General features: G+C 33.3%; 1 protein-coding gene across 2 annotated transcripts; it reads right to left on the bottom strand.

Moving 5' to 3' along the window:
- Positions 1–1,563: 1,563 nt before the first annotated feature.
- Positions 1,564–11,081, bottom strand: LOC106791644 (tumor necrosis factor receptor superfamily member 4-like). 2 transcript variants are annotated; one of them, XM_014757448.1, is made up of 2 exons: positions 10,993–11,081; positions 1,564–4,359 (listed from the first exon to the last, which is right to left on the bottom strand). In XM_014757448.1, exons 1-2 carry the CDS (start codon positions 11,002–11,004, stop codon positions 3,847–3,849), a joined length of 525 nt encoding a protein of 174 aa, XP_014612934.1. In that variant the 5' UTR covers positions 11,005–11,081; the 3' UTR covers positions 1,564–3,846. The 2 variants fall into 2 exon arrangements, with proteins under 2 accessions (XP_014612934.1, XP_014612933.1); XM_014757447.1 differs by lacking the exon at positions 10,993–11,081 and adding an exon at positions 9,033–9,378.
- Positions 11,082–11,177: the final 96 nt, after the last annotated feature.

Genomic DNA, 11,177 nt, shown 5'->3' with positions numbered 1-11,177 from the left:
TATATATGTGTGTGTGTTACCGTGAAAGACCGAAATTGGATAATGTTAAGACTTGCATGTTCATGGTATTTGTTATAAATATTAATTTGTTTGAATAAATTCAAATATTCAGTCTTTTACTGAAGTGTTTGGTACATGTTGATGTTCACCAGGTGAATCTTGACATTATCCAATTTTAATATACATATATATATATAGGAGGGTCCTTATTCGTTTTGGAATTTTTTCTTTGCAGCCTCCTAAATATTTTCTAAATACATAAACAAACATTTCTGTCAATTTTGAGCTTTTAATTTCAATATTAATACACCCCCCCAGAGTCGTGAAAGTTTTAAATGAAAAATACGTGCAATTTTTATGCATAATTCTTGTAACAATTGATGAATCTGTTTGTAATTTGATACAGTTGTAGATTATATTATTCGGAACAATCCAAAAATCCTTTTTTTTTTAAGTTATACTTCTTTTGACTCGTTTGGGAAAAGATGACGAGAGTGAATTTGTACGATGCGCGCGCACAGCGACACGAAAAAATAAACACCATGAAGTTAGGCAACGAAATGAAGTTTAGGGTAGACTGTTATCTATATTTAAGACATTTATTTATTTTTTTCAGTTACTTATATTTATATTTATTGATTTAATGTATATAAGGAAGTAATGAACTTAAAAATGTTTAATTTTCAAGGATTGTTCTAAATACCTAAGTCTACAACTGTACCTAACTTCAAACAGATTCATCAATCTTTACCAGAGTTATGATTTTTATAAACGTTATGGAAAACAATTGCATGTATTTTCCATTTAAAACTTTGGCAACACTCAGGAGTGTGTTAATATTAAAATTAAGAGCTCCAAATTTACAGTAATGTTTGTTTATGCATTTAGAAGATATTTAAAGGGTGAAGAACAACAAAATTCCAAAACGATGTAAATAAGGACCACCCTAATGTACATGTATAGTTAGAAGAACTCGATACTATAAGAATCAAGATAATTGGTAACTTGCGTTCGTGTTTCGACGAGAGCAAAACAACGAGCATAATTGAAATGCTTATGTTTGTTTTATTGTTCATTTAATTATTATTTATTATTTTCCTGCGGGTCTGGGGAAAAATAATAAGACCGCAGTAATCCCAGCTTGTCGTAAAACGCGACTAAAAGAGATAAATCCTTCTGGTGTGTTATTATTATTATTATTATTATTATTAACATTAGAATATCGTACGTTTACATTTACACTTACATTTACAAACTTATCGTGTATAAATTAAAAATTAGGGGTATTTTAAAATACCCATTAATACGCTCATGCAAAGCACCAATGACTTTTGGCTAGACGGCTGACGAATGTTTTTTATTTTATTTTTTTTTACAAACGCTTCCGTGCAAGCCAAAAAAAAATAATTTATTAAATAATTACACGCGTGTAATTGTGTGTGTATGTATACGATGAGATTCGTTTTGGCATTATTTTTCTTTCTTTTTTTGAGTGCATACTTCGTAAATAGGAACAACGAATTTTTTCACGTAACTTTATCCAATTAAGATTTTCGAAGTTGGCGAGAACGTCCATTTATTGTTCCTTCTTTTTTTTTACACTTTTTCGTAACAATTGGATCGTTTCTTTTTATTTTATCTAACGTGTTATAATTGTTGGATAAAATGTTTATTTAAATATATATATATATATCTCACGAATCAGAGATCTCTATTTATAATATAATAAGTTATATTAGTATGATACGCGATTAGAATTGAAATACGTTTTAAGAAATGAAAAATATATAACAATAATAATACACATAATTAGATAATTAGGCGTATTCGATGTGTGAAAGACTTTAGAGATTATAATTCCCATACGCGTTTTCCTATCGACGAGGACAAAAAAAAGTATTATTATTTAATAAGAATTAAAAAAAAATATATACATATATATTCGATTAAATTTGCAACAATATATCGTATGTATATGTATGAACGATTAGGAATAAGAACGTGAAATAGATAAAAAATAGAGATATATTAATTACGATTCTAGTGCATCTGATTTTTTTGCTTTTTTTTGTCTCGAAACAATGATACTCTACCATTTGCGATTAGGTTAACTCTTGTTATTATATGTGCATAAACGCTAAACTTAAGAAACATTTTTCTTTTTAATTGCGTTTAAGTTTTCTTCAGTTTTTTCTTAAGAATATCGTGTATTTTCACGTTATATATATTTCATATTGTAATAACCATGATATACATTGTAAATCAGCAACAACAACGATATTGACACCCATTAGAATCGTTCGTCTTCTCCATAATGGGGTGTTTTGTTTATTTAACAAACAAACAAACAAAATAAACGGATTGTAAGCGACAAATCAACGACATACTGATGTTTCTTTTCGTTGCAACGCGATGATGAAATCTAATTCGAAAAAGTTAAAAACAACAGAAAATAGTTAATTTTTCATAATATTTTATGCATTTAAAACCAAAAATTTTGAGCGAAAATTAATATATATATGTATATGTACATTAGGGTGGGGTCCTTATTTACATCATTTGGAAATTTTAGTTTTCCTGACTCCTAAACATCTTCTAAATACATAAACAAACATTTCTGTCAATTTTGTGATCTTAATTTTAATATTAACAAGCTCCCCCAGAGTCGTCAAAGTTTTAAATGAAAAATACGTGCAATTTTTATGCATAATTCTTGTAACAATTGATGAATCTGTTTGTAATTTGATACAGTTGTAGGTTATACTATAAGTTATACTTCTTTTTACGCGTTTGGGAAAAAATGACGAGTGAATTTTTATGATGCGCGCGCACAGCGACACGAAAAAATTAACACCATGAAGTTAGTCAACGAACTGAAGTTTAGGTGAACTGTTATCTATATTCAAGACATTTATTTATTGTTTTTTTTATTTTTTCCACTTATTTATTGACTTAATATATATAAGGAAGTAATGAACTTAAAAATTTTTCATTTTTAAGGATGGTTCTAACTAATATAACCTACAACTGTACCTAATTTCATGTTAATATTAAAATTAAGAGCTCCAAATTTACAGTAATTTTTGTTTATGTATTTAGAAGATATTTTAGGGGTGGGAAACAACAAATTCCAAAATGATGTAAATAAGGAACACCCTAATATATATAAAAACACACAAATTATTCATTAAAAATAAGAAATATGCAATATGTAGGTATATACAAGTCGTGTATATAAAACAAAAGAGACCGTTGCAAGCGTCCTAATTAAAGAAGAGCAAAAAAAAAAGTATAAATAAAGGAAAAAATAAAAAACGAGATGAAAGTAAGATGATGCATTAGTATCGAAGAAAAAACTTGGAAAGCATTTCATCATTTTCTTATACAATAATTCGCTAGTACCATTGTACACCTATTCAAAGTATTATAAAATAAATCAAATAAAAATAGCTGTATACACAAAGCGTGCTGCTGCTGCTGCCCTGTGTTGAATGGACATTCGTGCAGAAAAAAAAAAAGAAAAAAAATCATTCACACGTTTTCGAATTTAATTTCGGCAGAACGAGCGGAAGAACTTTGGACGTAATCATCGTCACATGCATATGTACATATATACGTTGGCATATTGAGTTGACTAGTAAAAACAACGATTGTTTTTTCTTTTGTTTTTTTTTTCCCCCTTTTCATTAGAGTGAACCAAAATTTCGTGGCGATTTTATCGTGTTATAAATTGCATGTAATGTGTAATTGTTTTTTTGTAAAATATATTTGAGAAATGTGAATTTAATAAAAAGAAAAAAAAAGATAAACCCGTACACGAACTTTTGATTCAGCCTAACGAATAATTCAAAGCCTTTGCATGATTTGTGATTTGGATTCGTAATCGAAATCGTTACGATCAGTGGATTCTTCCTCCAACAGCAAATGAAACCCAGCAGCTTCGATATCTTTTTCAATAATTTCTTGTCTATCCTTCATATGAAACATTCGATCTGGTTGATTGATCAATACAGTTTCCTCAGCAGTGTTCTCGGCGTCTTCGGGCGCCAAGAAAAAGTTTCCACGATTTTTACATTTCCGATGATAATCCGGATTGTCCGGTGCCGCACGATGACAGGAATCGCAAACCGTGTCGGTTTTCGAAGTGCACGAATGAGCTTCGTACAATCCTGGACCACACCTCGAACATATCCAACAGGGTTGGGTACTGTGATGAGGACTATAAGTGCCAGACAAACACTTGGTGCACTCAGTGTCACGACCACGAATGCATCTACTAGTTGCACCCCAACCTGGACCACATCTGCTGCAATGCGTACCCCCTTTATGATGCCTTATGCGAGGCCTACCCTCGGTCACCTGGAATCAAATAGAACAGACGGTTAATACCACCTTTTTTCTTACGGTTAATTTACTTTCCTTCACCTCCCTCTCCCTCACCCCTTCCCCCATTTCCCCTCCTTCAGAGTGGACAGGATCGAAGGGGAAAAAAAGGTTCGCGCAAAGTTAGACAAATTGTTGCTTTTTTTTTTTTCTTGATGTTGATCGTAAAAGGGTGATACGATCAGCCTTTCCATAAGACTAAATTTAGTATTCAAATTGGACCGTTGAAGAACAGGTGTCCAGGAATAAAAAGCACCTGACTTCGAGGCAAACACCTTGCGCCTGCTTGCCTGCTTGTCTGCCTGCCTTTCTTTCTTTATTTCTCTTCGTTTCCGTAAATATAAGGAAAATGGTATAAATAACCAAAGGCAAGAACAGAAATGGTGGCTCCTTTTTCATTTATTCAAGCTACCAGCACGTTTTCTCGCGGATTTTTTGTCTCTTTCTCTTTTTTTTCATAAGAATTATCGAAATAAATACGTCAAACACTGCAACCTTTTTTTTTTATGGCATGAACAAATTAACAGCGTGAAGTTAGTCAACGAAATGAAGTTTAAGTTAAGGACTGTTATTTTTTTGTTTTCAGTTACTTATATTTATATTTATTGATTTAATATATATAAGAAAGTAATGAACTTAAAAATTTGGTATTTTTAAGGATTGTTCTAAACAATATAACCTATAATTGTATCTAATTTCAAACAGATTCATCAAATTTATAAGCGATATGGAATATCTTCAAAAACATTGATTATTTGTGAATATTTTGGATTTATTCTTATCAGAGGATGTATTTTTAATTTTGAAATGAATAAACGAAATGGAAATACGCGCCGTATCGTGGAGTTGGGAGGTAGGTAGGTGGCAGGTGTTGGTAGCCGGTTTTCGGCACGTGTCGTTATTAATTTCTTATTTCTTTTAAACGAGAGATAAAAAAAAACGAAAGGTGTATCCTGAAAGATGAGAATACGTGTCAGGTCGTATCGATCGATTTCAGAAAGAATGATAAACTTCAACGAAATATTTTAACGAGTTATCGAACTGACCCACAAATACCGGCATAATAATACTAATATATATTTTATAAATATATTATATTAATATTTAAATATTAAATATATACCATTAGGTGGTGAATCAAAAGTTCATTTGTTTATTGTATTACAAACTGCATAATGAATTGTTTTTGTAACATTTATTTTGGAAATATTAATAAATATTTGATTCATCCTAATAATATACTAAATATTCATATAATTAAATATATTAATAATACAAAATATATTTCAATTATATATGATTAAGATTTCTGTAATAATTATTTCGTATTGGAAAAAAATGAAAATCATATTAAAGGAATTCGAGTGTAGTTTGATTGCAAATTTTCGTATCGACGATAACGGAAGTAACACAACGCACTCGCAGTGACGAGTATGAATAGGAACTTCCGGCAGGGCGGATACAAACCGGAAGCTGTAATTGTCATCACATATATTCTCCCCTCCTTCTTCGCGTATTTTATTTCCTTTTCCCTTCCCTGTAGTGTCTTTTTTTTTTTTTTTCGAATAAACGTTTGACCATCGAAAAGTCGAGTGTGTTTTTCCCCTATCCGTTCGTTTTATTCATCGACGCGTGCAAGAAAGGGCCCGGTGCATGCGTTAAAGGGGTTACTTTGATCCCTTCCACGATTAACACGATAAGGGACCAACATTTTTTTCTTTTTCTAATTGGAAAGATCGTGACTATTATACGTGTACACCATTTTACTATTAGGTTAGGTTATTAGCTTATGAAATATGTCGTTATTCATTTGTTTTTGGCATAAATTCATTTATAGTTGTACTGTTCATTGATAGAGTCACACATTTCAACATAAAAAAATTTCTTAAGTGTTCAATTTTGTTACTGATTCTTTTTCAATTTCGTAAAGATATGAATTCAACCCGATATTCGTGTAATTTTGTGTATGAGTATTAGGTTTGTAATAATGGTGCAGAAAAAAATGCACGCAATATAAATCAGGCATTTGGGATGAATACTGTTAACGATCGAAAGGGGTAGCGTTGGTTTGAAAAATTTCGATTTGGTAAATTTTCCCTTTAAAATGAACCACGTGGAAGACCGAAAACGATTGTGAAAAATGATGCTCCCAAAGCATTGGCAGAAAAACGAATCCTATTGTACCAACAAGGGAACTTGCTAACAAAATGAAAATTATAATTATTAATAATTTCAGAAAACGATTCTTAATTTTAATTAATTTTTAACTAATATTAAAATTTCTAAATTTTATAAACATTTAGAACAATTTTTACAGGCTAAATAAAATAAAAATAAAAACTGAAAAACTGAAAAATTCCATATATCACACAGAGTTTGTTAACTTTAATGATCAGAATTTATTTAAGACTAGCATTTGTGCATTAAAAAACAGATTTTGAGAAAAAAAACAATAGGTAGTTTTATAAATTCACTTAAAAATCATCAGATATTTCATGTTCAGCAACCTAATCGACATCGACGAAGTGAAAATCGAAATGGTCCCCTCAGTTTGCTCGAAGGGTTAAAGGGAATACCTTGGCAGCTGCTTCGGATAATTATCTCTACGAAACATTCGCATAACAACTTCCCCATTGTTTTCGAACGCCTTTGGCTTAAAAAGGAAGTGGGCGGGAAATTCTTTGGGTATAAAAAATCATAAATCATAGCAAATCGATCCACCTAAAGGCAGTCCCCCCTGCCTCCCCCTGACCCCCTTCCCTCCTTCTCCCCTTCCATTCTTCTTTCTTTCTTTCTTACTTTTACACCGTTAATTCGTTCATCCGCGAAGCTATAAATTTAGCAAGAAAAAAATTCAGCATCGGTGAAATCGAAATTATATTCGAAGTAAATTCGAAACAAAACATCGAATAATTTGAATAAAGGAAAATAAGTGACCGTAATGGTGGTGTTCAACCGTGAAGAAATTTCTCTTCTCTTTTTTATTATAGAAAGAAGAGAATTTCTAAATTTTCGTAGCTTCGCGTTGATCTCGCAAAATATAGGTCAGATGGTGGAAAAAAAGCTTTTCAAACGTTTCCTACCAGAGAGGAAGAATGAGAGAAAGAGAGAAATGCATTTGCATTTGATTTTCCAAGAGCCCGGGCAGCCGCGTGTCAGGGACCTAAAGTAATTGCAAACAGCGTCGTAATTAATGTGTGTGTGTGTGTGTTTGTATGTGCTTCTTTTTATTTCTTTTTTTTTTTTAGAGAAAAAAAAAAGGAAGAAAATTGTGGCTAATCCTTCAATAGATCCGACTAAACTATAACGTTTCCTTTCCATTTTTAATTTTTTTGTTTTTTGTTTTCTTTCTTTCTTACCTTTTCAAACGACGACTAAAGTAATGAGTAAGCACTCGTGTGTGGTTTATTTAAAACAAAAAATAAAGAACTAACTACTCGTCGTCGTGATTCTCTCAGCGAGATGTTTAGAATATTCTATCGTTGAATATATAAAACCTGCCGGTGTATTTAATAAACATCTTTAAATGCAGTTCCCTTTTTAATTAAATGTTTTTTTTTGTTGTTCAAACTCCTGCCAACGCGAATAGCAAAACTGGGACAAGTTGTGGAGCAAGTGAAAAAATAAAGTTGATTTGAAAAAAATTCAATGAAATAGTGTTACTTTTCGAGAGGATTTCGCAACAACAACAACAAAACGTAATTGGATTCGAATGATAATGACTAGGAGAATGACGCAGAGATCTGAACGAAAAGTCAAAGTTTAACGAATCCGTGGCCAGTTATCTTACAAACTTCTCATTCTTGTATATGTGTCTGTGTGTGAATGTAAAAGTGCATGCAAAGAGACACAGAGAGAAAAACTCAGATATAGCCAAGGTACCAGAAGTTCTGGAATCGGCTCCCACGAGTTGCACGGTTCGTTAGTAGAAATTGCACAGACTTTTGACCAGGCCTGATCTTTCTCGGTCGACCTTAAGGGGTTTAACCCTACACTCCCTTTCTCTCACTCTCTCACACATTCTATGGGCCCTATTGTCGTCACGGAGGGATGCGCGTTTCATGCGAACCACACTCCTCTTATCCGAACAAACGATCTTGCCTTTTCGCCACTTCGAAGGAAGTATCCCAACTGGGATAGCTCCAATTTCATTTACATTTTGTCTTTTTTAGTTTATTTTTCTCTCTCACTCACTCGTATTCTTTTTTATTATACACCTTATTATTAACTATCGAAGCAATTAGCCGATAATAGATCTTTTGTCTCTGCGTGTCGGTTAACAGGGAAAATTGTACGATTACGTTAATGTTGTTGTTGTTGTTGTTTTAATCGTACGTTGTCGAGAAAAGAATCATCGTTTCCGCCTTACGCAACGTGTTACCATCATCCTGCGTTTAGGTTCGTATGCAAACGTCGACGATTTATTGGATTGCCAACTAAGTGAGAAACAAATCACATTTATTCAGAAATTTTCATGAACTGATACATAATTGAATAAAGTCATATTTTTAAGCAAAAATTTCGAATTTTCTTTCTTATTTATAATCCACAATCACTTATGATAGTTGCCAATCCAATAGTATGAAAAGTATACAAAACTTAAGGATGATTAATTTATATGGGAACAGAAAAAATCAATTGAAACTTACATCGATGGGTAGGATCAGGGTGACAATTGTTAGCAAGATCACGATTGATTTTCTCGTTGGGATCATTTTCGAACTTTTTTTTATAATTAATGTTTCCTTTACGAATAGATCCAGTTAAAGATATCACTATTGTTCTTGCATTCTTCGAGAAATCATGCTCGATATTTGGAATTGTTGATTGACACTGGGTAAAATGTTAAAGAATTCGCGGTTTATATATCGATAAATATTTCTAAGTACCGGGTTAAGAAGAGAAAGGGGAAAAATAAGACGGTCAGACGTGACGTTACGGCAACGACGGTTCAACGTGGACTGAAGCTGGGAGAGCGAAGGTGGTACGGTGAAATGGTTCGTTGAAACTACGACGGTGGACGACGGTACAAACCGATACAAATAACCAACGTGTGCAGCTGTGTTGTAACATGCACACGGCTCGGTCATCTGGCTCCTTTCTAGTCCCTTACAATCCCTTCTACATTTTTTTTTCTTTTTCATTTTATTTTTATTTCTTAAGGTCTTGCAAGTCCAAATAGATGACACAGATTAGAACGGGGATTAGAATGAAATTTCGCAAACCACACAATGCATAAAACATTCCGTCTACCTATTTTTTGTGTTGTCTTAAGGGAAAACTTAGAAATGGCATCGATTAAATGCATTCAAGTTCGATTAGACGCATTTGATCCGGCTAATATTCGATTAGGTCCCCGTTTAGTATACTCAAGTTACTTGATTATATCCCGATGAATACTTCAGATTGAAATTCGATCGGGAATGATCAAGAGATTGGATTTAAGACTGAGGTTGTTGTTCTATCGGTTGAGATAGGAATTTGTAAAAGATATTAAAAAGTTGGGAACAACTTATGGGGCAGAGCATTCGTTGTTGTCAGCTGCTGTTTGCGGCGCAGCTGACAGGCCTTCTGCTCTTGAACGTTTCGCCAGCCGTCTTTGGATACTTGGTACAAGAGAGTAGTAGGTACCTTACTCGAGTATCTACTGAAAGAAAGACAGGTGCTTGGCGCGGAACGGGCTATGCCACGCGACCACCGGCCCTTCGGGACGCCCCATTGGCTATGGGACTCGCGCGAGTACTTCGAATAAATCAAAAAGAAAAGGAAAATCTTAAAGGACAATCTACTTCAATCTCTTTAAATTGATCCCGCGTATTTTTGATCCCAGTCATGCAAAACAAGTTCTTCTCTAGTAGTCCTGTAAAAGAAATTTCTTAAATAAAAAGATAGTTGACTCATTTGCAATCTTAGAGCTGATTTTGGGTAATATTGTGCACGTTCAATTCAAATATGCAAACCGTTTGTTCTAACAGTTCTTAAGTAAATTAGTTTGGAAAATTCACACTTTTTTTGAACTTTGGATCACATTCGCAGTGCAATTATTAACGATAAACAATTTCTAATCGTAGCAACAGATTCTGTAAACCGCAAATATGTTTGAACGAGGATTAAACCCGGTGAGATGTAGTTTCGGTACGAATTTTTCGGCATTCTTTTCGATTTTACGTAGTATCGAAGAATCTAGGGCAAAATTAAGCGACACATAATGAATTTGATTATTTTTGTTGGTACTCTCGATATTGGAAACGGAAACAAAATTGGCGGCCACGAATGTGTTAAGAGAACTATCGCGTTATCAAGGAAATGTAGTCGATCATTGCGAAAGGGTCAACTGAGCTCGTGATTCCACGATATCTGTAGACCAAACGTTTCCCATACATAAATAACGCGCCTCGCCTACACCTAGCACTTTATATATATATATATATATACCCTCCTATTATATCCTATTATATCAAACAGCTATTATATGGGATATATATGTATTTTATGGTTACGTCGTGCCTCGATGGCGACGTAACGATGAATGCCCGCTGATTCATCGCCTAAATCGGCACGCTCCTATTTCCATGCACATTTCGAAACATTCCATGAATGACGACTTTCGAAATCTTTCATCCAAAAGGGAGATCTTAATTTTTTTTTAAGTTATACTTCTTTCGCCGCGTTTGGGAAAAAAAATGTCTGACACTGAGACCGAATTTTTACGATGCGCGCGCACAGCGACGCGAAAAATTAACATCACGAAGTTAGCCGACAAACTGAAGTTTAGTGTGGACTGTTATATCCTA

The sequence above is a fragment of the Polistes canadensis genome, unplaced genomic scaffold (assembly GCF_001313835.1).
Source record: "Polistes canadensis isolate GaletaPanama2010 unplaced genomic scaffold, ASM131383v1 scaffold_327, whole genome shotgun sequence".
Classification (NCBI taxonomy): Eukaryota; Metazoa; Arthropoda; class Insecta; order Hymenoptera; family Vespidae; genus Polistes; species Polistes canadensis.
The sequence above is the reverse complement of the archived record's forward strand: the minus strand, read 5'-3'. Positions and strand labels throughout refer to the sequence as shown.